At 41.8% G+C, this 16,669-nt stretch overlaps 1 protein-coding gene across 2 annotated transcripts; it reads right to left on the bottom strand.

Moving 5' to 3' along the window:
• Window positions 1-626: 626 nt before the first annotated feature.
• On the bottom strand, window positions 627-15,959 carry LOC138594694 (malate dehydrogenase, cytoplasmic-like). Of its 2 annotated transcripts, none has more exons than XM_069665875.1 (9): window positions 15,831-15,959; window positions 8,338-8,436; window positions 7,153-7,249; window positions 4,753-4,928; window positions 3,944-4,066; window positions 2,860-3,036; window positions 2,633-2,746; window positions 1,951-2,040; window positions 627-1,103 (listed from the first exon to the last, which is right to left on the bottom strand). In XM_069665875.1, exons 1-9 carry the CDS (start codon window positions 15,882-15,884, stop codon window positions 981-983), a joined length of 1,053 nt encoding a protein of 350 aa, XP_069521976.1. In that variant the 5' UTR covers window positions 15,885-15,959; the 3' UTR covers window positions 627-980. The 2 variants fall into 2 exon arrangements, with proteins under 2 accessions (XP_069521976.1, XP_069521977.1); XM_069665876.1 differs by lacking the exon at window positions 15,831-15,959 and adding an exon at window positions 9,583-9,688.
• Window positions 15,960-16,669: the final 710 nt, after the last annotated feature.

Below are 16,669 nucleotides of genomic sequence, written 5' to 3'. Positions count from 1 at the left end.
TTGAGACAGACTCCAATTGCGGTTACTTATCTTTGGGGGTAAATGAGCCCGATCAAAGTGCGTCCACTAAAAGTTCATGTTGTTTCCACTGCCTGCTCAGATTGTTATTCTAAGTGTGTGACATCTCTCTCTACAGAGATAGACCTTTTTGTTAAAGAGGAAGATGATTGTTTTAACCACACACAGACATTACATCGCTCTCTGCAAACACACCAGACTCCATTGACAAAAACAGTAATTTTACCTCACAGAACACAGCAGCTGCTGGTTGACTGCTGCATGGACCAGTTAGCTTCTTTGTTTTAATGTGTTGTCATATCCAAACCAAACCCTGTAAAAACACCAAAGTGACACAATAAGACAAAAAAACAATCGATCGAAGCAGTGGTAGGCCTGCAACTCCTGTGAGGTAAAATTACTGATTTTGTCAATGGAGTCTGGTGGCTTTGAAGAGAGCGATGTAACAGCTGTTTCTGGTTTCCAAGAATGCATCTCATCACTGTATTTATTCATCTTCAAACCTGTTTAGATTAATGAGTGGAACTTTTATTGATCCCTCTAATAAAGAGCATCTGCCTGTGTCTAAGTGGTGACTGGAAGAAGCACAGAAGCACTAAGAGGCAGGATTTCCGTGTGTAAGTTTCCTTGTTTTATTGGTGATACCTTGTTCCTTTACAGTTTCTGGACAGCTAGTGTGTGTTATCATCTACCAACAGAGACATTCTCTCGGTGTCTTGCAGACTGAGGAGGAGGAGGAGGCCAGGTTGTGGTCATTTTACAGGTTTTCTGAAAACCTGAAGAAGTGGCCTAATGACACACACTCACACACACAAGCACGCACACACACGCAGAGGTGACACACAGACGGCAGCTGGGACGGTTAATATGAATGGAAGGTTTCTTCTTCATCAGAGCCGCGAGCAGCAAGCCTTCAGGGGGTCTAAGTGCTGTTGCTGCTGTTGGCCAGCGGAGGTCGACAGTCACTGGGACAGGAAGTCCATGGCAGTGTCCCGCTCTTCCACCAGCTCGGCTGCTGTGGCGTCCATCTTGGCGCGGGAGAAGTCGTTGATGGAGAGTCCGTCAACCATTTTCCAGGTCTTGTTCTGTGGGAGGAGACCGAGGGAAAGGTCAGAGGTCAAGCCTATACTTCTGTGGTATGTTGTCCAATTGTGTCCCTCCAAAAACAATTTTTTTCTTTGCGCCTTTAACCTTATACGATGATTAAATACAGTAGCAGGGAGGTGGAAGTCTCGATCGGTTAGAAACACACCCACCTACACACACACCAGCCTCGATCCGTTAGAAACACACCCACCTACACACACACCTACACACACACCAGCCTCGATCCGTTAGAAACACACCCACCTACACACACACCAAACGGGTTTAATGGCAGGAACTTTCCCCGGGGACCAGGAACCTGTGACTGAGCTCCACCGCAGCGACCAGAGACTCCACAAAAAGTCCCTCCTACCTTCTCGCAGCGGTTGATTTTTAACACTTAGACAGCAGACAATAAAGTGTTAAAATAATTTTTAAGTTTCTTGAAAGTAGTTCCCATGATGCTATAAAAAGGGGGTGTGGCCTCATGATTGACAGCTCTGTGGACAAATGGGGCTCCTGCAGCGTTCTGTTCCCGAGCAGCAGAGTAGAGGAGACGTAACTAACACTAACAGTACAGTCACTGAACTTTCCATAAGCGTGAATATCTGCTTCAGGGGCGGGGCTTACAGAGCAGAACATTTCTGATTGGTTGAATCTTCCAGCATTTTATTTCAGACCTGATTTTTTAAAATCTGCAGCCAGTAACCAGTTAGTTTTTTGTTTATTATGAACGTACGGAGGAGTAAACGACAGATCGACCGCGGAGAGGAACTCCGAAGTTCACTATGACATCATTGCCTGTGCTCTGTTACCTGGCAGCTGATTGGACGGGAACAGACTCACCTTGATCTGGACGGGGAAGGAGTAGATGAGGTCCTCTGGGATGCCGTAGGAGTTTCCTTTAGCGTACACGCCCATGGAGATGAACTCACCCTGTGGGCAGGAAACATAACAGTTTCAGACGCTCTGAATCAACAACAACAACAACAACAACGCAGCCTGTTGTCCACTTCCTGAACATCACCACAGCTAAACTTTTGATGAAATAAAACAGGAACATATTATTATATCCTTGTTCTGAACTTCTCTTGTGCTTTTAATCACAGCACAACGATGACACGCTTAAATAAACGTGTCATAGTTTGACTTGAAAATAGAAAATCTGATTCTAACGAGCATCACACATGCTAAATGTTGGAACATTATTTTGCAAATATTGCTTAAAAACAGACGTTTGAAGAGATTTAAAGCTAGAATATAACATTAACCATAAATCTCGTCCTTGGTGTGAATTGTCTGACAAAGCTTTAGAGAAGAGTCGGAACAAACAGGTTAAAAGTGTCATCCTGGGTTTTTTAGTTATTTTAGGGGGAAACAAAGAGTTCTTTTTCAGTTTAAGAAGTTGTGAATAAAAGTCCTTATCACCATATGTTTGTAACATGTTTCCTTTCCTAAACTCTCTGAGGCCTGGAGAGCTGTGCTGAACTGCTACAGAGTTCTGTTTCATCTGCACGTGCTCACTGACCTCCTTGGTGCCGAACCAGATGTCCCTCATGTGGTCGCAGATGGCCTTGGCAGCAGACATGGCGCTGGACAGCTTCCTGGCCTTGATGACGGCTGCACCGCGAAGCTGGACTGTCTGCAAGAGGAAGGTGAAGAAGAGGGAGGAGGTTGGAAACATTCTGTAGGATGTCGACACCAAAGAAAAACAGGAAATGACTCCTTTTTTATATAAACAAAATGGCCACTCACAGAGATGAAGTCTCCTCTGAGCCAGGCCTCGTTCTTCACGGCGTCGTAGGCGTTAATCTCGGAGCCGTTGACGTTGACCTTGGCGTGGTGGACGTCGGGGTACTGGGTGGAGGAGTGGTTTCCCCAGATGATGACGTTCTTCACGTTGTCGGAGGACACGCCGCAACGCATCGCCACCTGCAGGTGAGACACACACACAGCAGCAGTGTAAGGGCACAGGTAAATCTGTTACAGTCACTGGTAAACATGCACAGGTAAATAAACTGATGTCACAGAGCAGGACATGCTGCCATCGCCCACACTGATGAGGTCAGTCAGCCTGTTTCTGTTTGTTTGTGCCTCTGCAGCTCTGAGGAGACGAGTTATGATCCTCTGACGTTACCGTGGTGCAGCTTTGTTACCTCGAGATTAAAAAGTTCCTCGTTGTTGCAGGAAAACAGAGTAAATCAAATGTATGGATGTATGTCCTCTTAGGGCTTCCGTAGTTTTCTCACTTGATCCAGATGTGAAAACTTGTCTTAAAGAACATGTGATGCAGAAATCAAAGCTTTGGCTGATTGAGAAATGTTGCAGATCATGCAGTTTGTCCAGCAGAGGGCGCTGAGCAGATGCCGTTTAGCACGAATGGGATTATCTGTGGGACGAACCAATGTCACTTTTTTACTTGACTTAGATTCCAACAAATCCCATCGATACTTTTGTCCGTTGGGTCATTAGAGCTGGAAGCCTACAGCAGGTAAGGGAACATTAGTGCACAAGCCTTTTCTTTTGTATTGATGTTAAAAACAAGACACTGAAGGTCTGTATGAGCCTCAACAGTAAACCTTCTTAGTCCCAAAAACAAGGAAACTCAAACTGTATTTGTTGCTATTAGTTTGATATTTTAGTCTGAAGAAAAGTCTCCGATACAGACGCTCATTTTTCTTCCTCTGTGGTGTGAATAATGATATCAGCTTTGTACACGAGTGCACCGGGGAGGGGACATTTTGTCTGGTTCCTGCTTCCTCAAAGGGCTGGGTCATAGGGTGTAATGTTGGAATCAGGTTCAGGTTATTTGGGTGACACTTTGGGGCTGTGCTCGTACCTGGGAGCTGGCTCTGTTGTGGTCCAGGCGGGTCAGGCAGGAGAAGTTCTCTTTGGGGATGGATGGAGCAGACTTGGAGGCGATCAGACAGTTGGTGTTCGCCGGGTTTCCAACAACCAGAACCTGAAATGAAAACAAACAGCTCCTTCAGACCGACAACACCTCTGCTTTATGAACTCAAACATCACCTCCTGTGATCAGACGATTTTCTGAGAAGCTTCACACATGTTTATCTACCATGCAGGTCTTCTTTATAAGGACTATTCTTGGTCTATCTATGAAGTATCTATGAGGCATCTGAAAAACCTCACAGGTTACATCCGGCTGTTTTCTGTTCTCCACAGATTCCCTACATGTGAAGTTTTAACCTTTGACCTCTAGAGGCCCGACCTCTGTAGCCTCATGTAGGACTTCAGGTCATTAGGGGCCCTCCTGCTGGTTCACATGCTATGCTGTGGACTCTTTCCACATTACAGTGCATACTACACATAACTGAAACACACAGAGGCGCTGTGGTCGCCCGGCTGTAGAGACTTGCTGACGTTCTCCAGATTAACGCTGAGCAGGAACATAACGCTGCAGCGAGACGCTCAGCTGAGCGAACGTGACAGCAGGGAAACAATTAAAGGAAAAGAGACGCTGAAGAAGCACTTTCATTTCCTGAGTTCAACGGCTTCAGTTTACTGGTTACCCTGGTTACTGGTTAAAATCCAGCAACACAAAGAGCCCTAGAACAAAAACCCTGCAGCACAATGGTTCCAAACTAAAACATCTAATCATCAATAAATACTTTTCATCTAGATTTTCACCTTGACGGTCTTCTTGGCGTGCTGGTCCAGCGCGGCTCCCTGCGTCTTAAAGATGGCCACGTTGGCCTTCAGCAGGTCCTTCCTCTCCATCCCCTCCTTCCTGGGCATCGAGCCCACCAGGATGGCGGCGTCCACGTCCTTGAAGCCCACTTCCACCTTGTCAGTAGGGATCACCTCTGTGGGGGGAGGAGGGGGAGGATGGTGTTCAGCATGGAGTCATTATTGTCAATTTGATCAGAGTAAATTGGAATCGGTTATTTTTTAACAGATTTTAATTGATTGATAAAAACTTTTCCAGTTTCAGGCTAAACTTCTTTTTGTTTAGGCGAGGTTTTTATACGGCAGCTTTAACGCCGGACTTCTTCAGCTGTGCTTGTTTTGGTTTTTTTTAATAATGTATTGAAAGTCTTTAAAGTAGTGAAACTCAAGTATTGTCTCAGCACTAGCATCAAACTTCCGTTAGCTGCCTTAGGGCCGGTGTCGACCAGCCGCGTTTCCTCCTGTTATGTATCTGAAATGAAGCGCCCACAACATCAGTTTCAGAGCGCTTCTCTCAGGCGCTCACTGTTGCTAGGTCAGTGTTGAGAGTTTGGTGCTAAAGACGCAGAGAGCTGGAAAACTCTGAACTGGTTATAATTCTGTTTATTATATATTTTTTATTAAATATTTCTCAAAGTTTTAAATGAATATTGAAATAGATTTTTTGATTGAATAGATAGCTTTCCTTTTGTTATTTGAATAACTATTTAATTAACTTTAAAACCATCTTAAAAATATTTTACATTTTTTATAAAAAAATTGTTTTTTCATTTTTTAAAATCATTTTATTCTTTTAAATTATTTTTTCATTTATTTATTTTCTTTTGATTGGTATTAAAATAGTGGTAGAAAATATTTAAATATAAAATAATTAATATTTAATTAATATAATTAATAATTAATGTTTTTAAGCTGATCTAACATGTAAAAACTGTATCAGGTCTTTTGTTTTTTGATGGTTGAACAGAGGAACATCTTATCTCTTCAGTGCAGATAACAGACGCTGCCCTGCTACAGGAACATATAGATAATATGGTGATGTATGGGCACTGATAAGATGCACTGATTGTTTTCATTACATTAAAATCATTTGTCTCTTTACATACTCTCTTCAATCCACGAACATATTTCTTAAGTTAAAAATGTTATTATTTACATTTCAGAGCAGACTCTGCTTCATGTCTCTCATACAGATTCCTGCTTCCCCTGCTAATCCTGATGACAACATGTTTGTGATTATTAGAAGGAACCGCTCTGTTATCAAACTGGACTTCAGTCAGGGTTCACCTCCCCTCCGTTCATTGTTGTCCCACCACGGCTCTGATTGGCTGCTGTGGAGCCTTAACCACCGTCCAACCAGAGGCCTCGTTTTAGACCCTCCTTCTTCCTCCTCCTCCTCCTCCCCTCAGCAGCAGCAGCAGCAGCAGAGGTTATGAAGGACGAAACACTCACTACTCACTTTAGTCTTATAACACGAGCTGGACATTCTGTTCTTATCAGGGGGATAACAAAGAGCTAACTGTGCCCACGGGACGACTACAGGCTCCATTACAGAAAGAGGACACTGAATCAGGATAAGAAATAATAAAAAAATGAGTTCTTGTTGTTTCCACTGACAGGCTCAGACAGGCCAAGTATCTGACAACATTACAGAAAGGATCCCTAAGAGACATTTTTGTTCAGGAGAAACAGCTGTTACATTGCTCCCTTTAAAGCCGCCAGACTCCATTGACAAAAACAGTAATTCTACTTCTCTGAACACAGAAGAGTATTTGGTCTACCACTGCCACAAGCGGTTAGTCTGTTTGTGTTATCGTGTGACTTTGGTTAGTTTGGATCCAGCACAATATTTGTATAACTTACTGTAACACAAACAAACTAACAGGTTCAGGCAGCGGTAAACCAGCAACTCCCACGTTCTGTGAAGTAAAATGTCTGTTTTTATCAATGGAGTCTGGTGTGTGTGCAGAGAGCGATGTAACGTCTGTGTGTGGTTAAAACAATCATCTTCCTCTGTAACAAAAAGGTCTATCTCTGTAGGGATCCTTTCTGTCATGTTGTCACACACTTAGAAGAACAATCTGAGCCTGTCAGTGGAAACAAGAACTTTTAGTGGACGACCTTTGATCGATCATGGATTGTTGCAGCCATTACAGCCTGTTTCACTGCTGCAGGATGAACACATCTACTGGAGACATTCTACGTTTTTTGTACCCATAAGAAGAAAACTGTTCTCTGAATATTTGCTATTCCATCAGTCTAAATACCCTTCAACACGGGAAGCTTCAGATACACTGAATGCCTTTTATTTATTATTAAAAGGTCAGGTATTGTTTTGGTTCAAACACCGTGTTTTCTCACCCCTCAGCAGTGGGAGGGCGCAGTCCTGCAGCTCCATGACGACTCCCTCCAGCACCGGCAGCATGGGAGGGATGTCCAGCAGGATCAAGACGATTGGCTGAAAAACAAGAGGGACAACAAACATTACAGCTGGTGTTTTTAATAAACAGAGAGGAGAGGTGCACAGAACAGTCAGTATATGGAAACAAGTCACACATCAAAGCCTGAAAACCTTTCAATGACTTTAAGGCTTCACTGGACACATTCAGGGACACATAAAGGTCAGCAAATACAGAGTCAAGTGTGTCAAGCTTTACACAACCTTGTTCAACTAAATCAAGGCCACATCTCCCATCTTTCTGACGGTGTTTCTTTACGAAATCTTGTTTTAAATAAGTTGAAAGGGGTTTTCCAAATCTCCAGAGCAGTTATTTCTGGCAGAAATCATATTTACTATACTACATACTATATGGATAACTATATCAGTTTTTCATTAATGTATATCTATGGTGTAATTTAAAGGCAACTTTTACAGACGATATGTCATTTGTTCTCTTATAAAAAGAATAGTGTTGCTTTAGTCTAGGACATTTAAAACAATCAATATAACCGTGATAACTATACCCTTTTTAAATGGAAGGATACAATTTGGACAAGAAAAATATAAAATCCACAACATTTCCCAACTTTTTATTTATGCTGGAAACACTGGAGAAAAGAAGGGAAGTTCCCACCAAACCCCATTAATAAAACATGTAATTTAGCTTGACCTTGCATATTTGACAAATGGTCATAATATTCCTGTTAACCAAAAAGCTTTTCTGAAGTACTTGATGACATTCTTTCACTCAGCATGCACTACATCTATCTACAGAAGTTTAAAAATCCCTAGCTAGAGTCTGATGTGTATCATGGTGCCTCCTATTGGGCTTGACGCAGAGGTACAAAATAGTCCTGCTGACCTAAACAGCAAACATTTCTGATAAGATCACAGTATCTTCCTTCTGTTTGGGGTCATCGCCCTAATCCAGCACTGCTAAAGACTCAACTCAAGTGGCAGTCATCCCCACTGTAAACCATGTATTATTCATGATGAGTACATTATGTAACAAGCCCCACACAGGGCATCGCCCAGCTGTCTGTGCAGTGATGAGCTCCAGTGGGAAGGGGGCTCTGCAGGTTATGTAATCAAAGAGTTATTCTTACCTGGTCCTTCCCGAACACATCTCCCTTGGCGATGCTGTACAGCAGGGAGTAGGCAATCTGGCCAGCAGCGCCGGTCACCACAACACGGATTGGTTCAGCCTGATGGGAAAAAACAGGTTTGGTTCATATGTGTCATTGACCTAGATAAATAACAGAGGGAGGAAGCGACGTGGCAGTAATGTGCACTGTTAGTCTAAGCGGGCTGGGTCGCTAACTGCTATTTGTTTTCATATTATAAAACCTATATTCGATGTGTTGAAACATCACATTCAGGCTGCTGGTTCACAAGGCCTTCATCAGTGGCTCCTCCTCCCCCCTGTGGAACTCTGCCCTTTGCACGAAGAGGAGTCATCACCAAACTCCATTAAGAGAACCGCGCAATGAAGCATGACCTTGCGTTTGACAAGGATAGGCACGACATTCAGATTAATTTTAATCTTTATCCTAAGAAGTTGATTTCACTCTTTAATTCGGCATGTATAAAATCAATCAATCTAAAGATAAAGGTTTAAAAACATTACATTTTATGATTTACAGAAAAGTGTAGCACACACGGAAATGCTGCAGAATAAAAGAGGTATTTAAGAACTGTAACTGATGCATACTGATTTTTGATACAAGCCGAAATAAAAGTAGTTTCAAGTACATTTAGAAATCGCCTTGCATCATATTTTAACTTGTTGCAACTTTTCTTACAAGCAATGACTCGTTACATTTACACATTTGTGGAGCAAGATTCAAACTGATGGAGCTCGTGTCTTGATCGGTTACCTCGACTGAATAAAAGAATCGGCCGATGATGTAACTTGACGCCGATGCCACGCCAGAGCATTAAAATGGAGGATCACATGAATAAATGTACGGCATGTACATACGTTTGGCGGAAACAAATCTGCTCCTTGGTGCAGATGCAAACGTTACATCTGCGGGTTTTCATTCAACCTCCATCTCTAATCTGCGGGTTGTAACTGCGCAACAGAGTGCGTGAGGCAGCTCTGCCCTTGGAGCTTTACTGTAACCATTCATTCGGCACAATGAAAACCTCTATCAAAGAACTGGAAATGATGTTAGCATAAAGTGAAATGAAATTGTCACTCCGCCGCCGTCTTGTCAATGTCAACTTTAAATGCATCGTTAGCACAGCGTTAAAATGATTTCAAAGTAAACGGTGCTTTAATAGAGTTCGTCTATTGTAGTGTTTACACCATTACAATCACACAGTTAGCAGCTAATGATCCGTCTTACCATTTTAGCTAACGGATGGAGATGTTTCGCGGGTCTGCGGTGCCTATTCTCCCTGCTCAGAGCCGGACTAGACGGAAGGGTCACCTCTATGCTTGTATTGTAAAGTCAGGCGGTGAAACGTCGTCCCACACTCTCCACGGGACTTGTAGTCCTTTTATCATTCTAATACAGGCTTTTGAACCCAGCCAAATAGACAAAGAAAACCCATTCTCCCATGATGCACTGCGTTGAGCACACTGCGCCCACCCATGCTATATACGGCAGAGGATTGTCTGAAATGGGTCGTTTTTAAATTAGATTCAGGAAGCTGTTCTTTGGCGACATCTCGTGGCCAGCAGTTGAACCGCACCTATTGTCCTGTAGAAAAATACTTTCATTTGACCCTGGTGTGTTCTGTCACTGTTTTGTAGCCTTTAATGACCTCATATTTCTAAAACCAAAAACTATATGACTGAATACCTTGCCAGAACCCCTGGAAACCCTCAAGATAATTTGTAATTTTTTCATAACCCTCTAAAGACCTTCCACATACCCTTTTTACTGGTGCGTGTTATCAACCCCTAGATTGTTTGGATCCTCTCCAGTAATGCTGGTATTCCCACAGAGAACCCTTGGAACCTCCTCGAAAAACATCCATCAAGGATCCAAGTCGCAGAATGCCTTAAAAAAACATTTAACTCCCTAAAAAACATCAAATATCCCAGTGACAGCATAAGGAACCAGAACCCTTCAAGAGCCTTCAAACTATTGAAACCCTCAAGAATCCTCTTAGAATATCGTAATATCCTAGAACACTTCAGAAATCCATGGAGAACCCAGGGAGGTCACTTGAGACTCCCTACAGCACAAAAATAAACCCAGGAAAATCGTCATGATCCAAACCCCCCTGAAGACTTTTAAACCTTGGAAAATGTACCCTAGACCCAACATAAGAATGATTAGTAATGCCATGAGGAGTCTCCTCAAGATCACTAATCCACCAGGGATCCCGTAAAATCTCCTGGATTGGCTTGAGTAATCAATGAAAACAAACTCCCCAAAATACAACACTTGCTACGAACCAAAACCCCTCAAGGACTTTTAACCCCCTTGAAGCACTGGAGAGTGAACCTAAAACCAAATCAGAGTCAGAACCATAAGTAATCCGATAAGGCATCTTAAAATTTGATCAGGAACTACATCAAGGGGAAAAAAACCTTAAGAACTTCCTAATCCCCTTTTAATTGTGTTATTTGTGTGCTTTCTCAATTGGGGTTCTCCCTGGGTTTCTGAAGGTGTTCCAAGAGATTATATAGGGATCTTGAGGATTTCCAGTAGTTGTTGACAGGAGCAAAGGAAGTCTGGTGTTTCAGGAAAAACTCCAAGGATTCCTCGAAACACTGGGTACCCCCTAGAACCATCTCAAGAAACGCTCATAATCCATTGGGACCCTTAGAACCCCCTCAAGAACCTCTGAAAAACACTCCAGGTAATTTGTAATCTCCTTAAAACCTATCCTCAAGAACTCCTTGAACTCCAATAGACCTCCCCTGAGGAAGTACAAATCCATCCCCTTAATAACTCCTGGAAAGTCTTAAGAATGCCGTAAAGAACCAAGGAAACCACTTAAAATGCCCCATAACACATAAATAAGCCAAGAAACATGCAAGGAACCAAAACCACAAAAAGACTGTCAACCCCTGAAAACACTGAATAGCCTCTGGTAGCCTAGGATCCACCTCAAGAGCCACTAATAATCCCATGAGGCCCCTTAAGATCCAACAATCTATCCAATTATCTTAAGAACTCCTGGAATGCCTTAAGAAACCAAACAAGATCTAATGGAACCAACTTGAAACTCTAAAAAAAAAAAAAAACAAGAACAACCCCAAGAACATCCCCAGGAACTAAAACACCCTAAGCAGTTCTCAAAACTCTCGGTTCCTCTGGTACCCTCTCACGAATTCCTGGAAACCCCAACGGCTTCCCCAATTTGTATTCTCCTCTCAACCTATCTCCAAGAACTCCTTGAACTCCCAAAGAACCCTTGGATTCTTGTAGCCACTCAACAGACCCACCTCAAGAACCACTAGTAATCCCATAGGGACCCCTATAATCCTATCAAGAACAACTGGAACCTTAAGACTATCTAAACTACAAAAAAAACGCTCAAGAACTTCCTCATCATCCGTTAAAAGTACTTGTAACTAACCTAAGAAGACTCTAACCCTAACCCTTAGAACCTCACCAAAAAACATACATCCAGGAATCCCCTTAAGAACTCAAGAAGAACCAAGAGTTTCCCCTGAAACTCCCTTACAACACATAAGCAACCCCAAAACATCCTAAAAACACCTTAAAACACTGGGTAACCCTGGATCCACCCTGGATAGAATTGTTCCTAATGCCATAAGGACCCTTAGAGTCCCATCCCCTTAAATGGTGTGTAAAACCGACACCACTTGAACCCTTGAACCGGCCTACTCCTGGAGTCCCCTCAAGAACTACCGGAAGGCCTTCAGAAACCCACCAAGTGAGACACCAGCCGTGCATACAGAAATTACATTTATGGATCTATCCAGAGAAAGGAGTGTGGTGAGCACAGCCACCGTGGCGTGTACATGGACAACATTCCTCTGCTGCCTGCAGGAAGCTGAAGCTAATCAGCTCCATGTAATGATCCTTTAAGTGACTTAAAGGTCATATAAGATGGAAAGCAAATTATCCATACTGTTTCTTATAGAGCTCATTTCCTGCAAACACGGTATGATTTTCAAATGCAAAACCCCATTTACAAATGTATGCACTTTGTTATGCATATACAATACATATCTATTAAACAAATACACAACATTTTTCTAGTACATAGTGCTTCAGAAACTAATACAGCATGCCTAACAAGTACCAACAAATAAATCCAATAAAACCTACAAAGACAGAAAAAAGTAATGTGACTTACAGCCCGATCTTTTCATTATGATCGTCTTGAGTCACTCGCCCTCCATAACAGCAGGGGTTTGATGGGTTTGGACATAATACCATCACGTTTAAATCTTTTTAGAGCAAACTGTAATAAACACATTTGGATCTTCAGCTGGATTCATTTTTTTTAAACTAGTCAAAAAAGTTTACTCAGAGGTCTTGGGACTATTCTTGGTCACTGTTTTCAAATCAAAGGTAAAAGGTGAAAGGTCACTGGAGGTCAAGTTCACTCCCCAGACTACAGGAAGTCACTGGGTTCAGTTGCCAGCTTGTTAAGTTGTTGTTCAGCCAGTTATCTGCAGCTCCTCTGGGGGTAAATCTGATCAGAGTCGAGACGTCTGATCTGCTGACGATTACTGAGCAGAACAGCAGAAAGTTCAGATGTCAACATTGTTACAACAGTCAGGAGGTCAGAGCACAGAGAGAGGTCTAAAGTGTCTTAAACCTATATTCTTTCTAATGACCATCAGGGGGCGATTCCACAGTCTGACTGTATGTCGATGAGGAAATGGTCCTACTTTTCTCTGGATTTACTCCCTCAGTAAATATTCTCCTAATGAGTTTATGGTCTCAATCTCTAGTATAAAGTCTTCTTCAATACAGTATGACGTTCATGTAGTCAATTATGCTCTCATTTAGAGTCAAATAGATGATAAAGCAGGGCAGGATTTAGGGCGGGGCTACCTGTGATTGACAAATCATCAACCATATACTAAAAGACACTCTGACGAGTTAACTGGTTACGTTTTTAGTACATTTTCTTTTAAGCCTGCTTTTATTTACTAGCCGAAATAAGCATCAAGATAATATCAGAGTAACCTTGCATTATGGATCCACATTGACATCTAAGCTAACACTAGCATTAGCTGATCTCTTTTAAGCTACCTCAAAAAAAAGAAGAAAAAAAGATGGCGATGGCCATAAGGCCAAAATTGAGACTTTAAAACAGTACTAGACAAACCATTGTATGTCACATGACAATAAGACATTTAATTAATTTATTTATATTGGACCATTTTCCAACAAAAGAAATGCAATTACGTTAACATTTTTTGTCAAAAAACAATCAGAAACTGAAACTTAGAGTCACCAACCATGCCTGCCAAGTTAGAGGGAAAACCTGGGACCAATGAGTGCCCAAAATGAGCCCAAAAAATGTGCATCTTATTTTAATATTCAATATGGAATAACAATGCAACATTGAGTCAAACTTAAGCCTCTATCATCAGCCTAATATTTGTAAGAACTTACTTTAACTGGAGCTTAAAGGCAGCCTGGCAGTAGCCCTCACAGCCACGCCAAAGTGCATTTAAGAAACTCCCTTATTAAGTGTTTTTACAGGTTTTAATTCCCAGGTCCATTTGTTTTTGAAGTAGGAGTCCATAATTCAGCTCTCGGTAAAAACCTCACTGAGGAAAACCCAATTTAAAATTTAGCTTACCTTGTTAGCAGCAGCTAAGCCATTCAGCTGTGTCGCTAAAGAGCGTTGGAGTCACATGAGACTGCTTTATTCAGTGTATTCAGCAGTTAAAATGATCTTTCTATAGTAAAGTATTAGAATACAGTCATAAAAATGTGTGATTGACAACTTTTAACACATAACAACTATATATTACCCTTCCATGAGAAAAGTTGCATATAGTTTTTTTACTGTTAACCTCAAGCTACATTTTTGCTCAGATATCATATATGACTGTAATGTTTACGTTTCACATACTTTTGACAACAAGCTGCTACCTGAAAGAAAAGTTCTCATGATGAAAGTGTGCTGGACGAATGAGAGGGGTGTTCTTTCAGAGAGGGTATCAGTTTCAGTGAGATAAGGCCTTCAATCACCCCTCAGCCTATCAAGGACACCGGCAGCCATGTTGGATCTGTTTCCTGTTCACTGGGTTCAGATTCTGTGAAGCTAAAACTGCCTGCAGTTCTGTGCTGCTGACAGGAGCTGACCGCGGTGCTGATAATCTGCAGCCGGGACTGCTGCATCAAGGCAGCGGCAAAACGGGAAACAAAGCCGGAAGCAACTCTAATTCAGCCTTCAAAGTAAAAGCGCATACCTTCTGCAGTGTAAAATAAGTACAGGACAGGAGTTTCATGCTTTTTAAAAACTGATTAACACTGGTATCATATATGAATATAGATTCCTAGCTTTTATATTATAAAGATTTAGTAATGTTATTTTACTTTTTTTTTTTTTTTTGCTTTAAGCATCTTATTATAATATGTATTTCCTAAGCAGGCGTCGCAGCAGCAGGATTTATAAAGCTTTATCTGATATGATCTTCTGTCGTATTTAATCTCATCTTATCCGATCTTTATCTAGATCCAAAAATACTGTTTTTTTGTACATTTACAACTTTGACTATAACTACTATGGTTTCATTTCTTCATCAAGAACATTTAAATACAACTTATAAATGAAAAAGAGTAAGTTATTAATGTAGAATGGGTAACGTCATATAGCTATTTTTGTTAATAAAAGATATTTAACCTCTGCATTTTAGTTTTTGCTGTTTTGCCATTGTGCTACACGGTAAAATTCTGAAATTCTGAATCATAATCAAGACACAACATGTTCAAACTCATGATTAATGAGTGCTAAAGTCAACGTTGTCATATGTAAAGTAAATATCAAATTTTTATCAGATAATTTTGGCTGAAAGGGTCATTATTTCATATTCTATGGGTTCTTCTATTTAGGAATTTTATGTTTTATCTTTTCCTGGTCTAACTATGCTTCTGTAATATTAATAGTTTTAGTAAAGGCCTTTCTTGTTAGTATTAGGTAAACTACAATAAGCCCTTTTCAGTGTTAGAATTTGGGTATTATATTTTGAAAACTCTGACCGGATGTTGTGTTGTTTACCTGACTGGCTTCACTATGGCACTGAACTCTTTGCCAAGTAGAGACGTCTTTTACTGAATTAATGATGACGGGGTCAGAAAAGGGCGCAGCATGCCGATACCTTCACCTACACGAAGGTGGTTGAAAGTTTCCGGCAGCCATTTTCTCACCTGAAGTCAAACGGTGAAAGGCCCGTGTAAAAAAAAAGACGGGGGCTGTTTCATCGCCAAGTTACCCTTCTGTTCTCCACTGCGGTGTAAATAAAAAAGAGACACACACAACTAACGCGGACATGTTTAACCGACTAAATTTGGAGGGAAAATGAGCCCAGTTGGATTCTAACGGTCAAGAATGTATCTGTTATGCTGCGTTCAAGGACGCACGTTAAGCTGCGTCCCCACGGTGGTCCTGCTGTTAAACTGCTGTGCTGCGTTCAACTCACCCGCGATGAAACCGCCCGCACCACCAGATACATCGTAGTCAGCAGAGTCAACATGGTCCCGCCGGTGTTTCGTTGTCGTTCACTGATAACTGTCGTCCTCTGAGGCAGAAATGGCGTCTGGACCCGAAGCGGTACCGAGAGGAAGACAGACAGAGAGAGGCGGGAGACAGGTAGACACCCCCACACAGTGAGAGAAAGACAGGAAACCGCCGCGGTACCAGAGGCGACTTCAAACCGCGCTGCAGTTCGACTTTCACGGCTTAAACTGTGCCTCTGCCCTATCCACACACATTAACACACAAACACACACACTGCTGCAGCCAGTCTAGTCCCTTAATAAGATTTTAAGGACGTAAATAGCCGCTGACTGGGCTGCTAAAGCCTTTCAGGTGCAATGATCACAGGTGTAATTTAATAGTTATGAAGGACGCTAAAATTATGTGAAAATCAAAGGGAGTTTTGTATTGAGGGGGTGTATGTAGGAGTATCTGACGTCACTGCAGGGGAATGGGGTGCGATGGCTGCTCCAACACAATATGTGTGTCTATGGGTCACATGAGGACAGCCAGGACCTGCAGCAGAGTCAACTGGGCTGTGAGAAAACCAAGCAGGAGTTAATGCAGAGATGTGTAACTTGCATGCACTTCTGTGGATCTGTACAGTTGTTGCTTGTGGATTACTTAAAATAAATCAAAAATAGCTCAAAGTGAAAGTTTAAGGCTCAAATTCCTCTTTAATATCTTTATTTTTAGCTCAGAAAATGCAGCTAATGTTGATAACTAAGTCGTCAGCTTAAGTACATCAATTGTGACTGTCTATCAGCACAGCAGTCTTTGTTT

This window comes from Semicossyphus pulcher, unplaced genomic scaffold, assembly GCF_022749685.1.
Source record: "Semicossyphus pulcher isolate SPU_LCO1_2020_fin unplaced genomic scaffold, fSemPul1.0.p SCAF_17, whole genome shotgun sequence".
Lineage (NCBI taxonomy): Eukaryota > Metazoa > Chordata > Actinopteri > Labriformes > Labridae > Semicossyphus > Semicossyphus pulcher.
This window is presented reverse-complemented; position numbering and strand designations above follow the sequence as displayed.

Excerpts from the sequence above, each read along its gene's own strand:
- LOC138594694 (XM_069665875.1), bottom strand. The coding sequence starts at position 15,884 with ATGTTGACTCTGCTGACTACGATGTATCTGGTGGTGCGGGCGGTTTCA. Across the intron at positions 4,929-7,152 it reads CGCCCTCCCACTGCTGAGGG|AGGTGATCCCTACTGACAAG; the intron begins GTGAGAAAACAC and ends CTCCCCCCACAG. Across the intron at positions 4,067-4,752 it reads ACGCCAAGAAGACCGTCAAG|GTTCTGGTTGTTGGAAACCC; the intron begins GTGAAAATCTAG and ends TTTTCATTTCAG.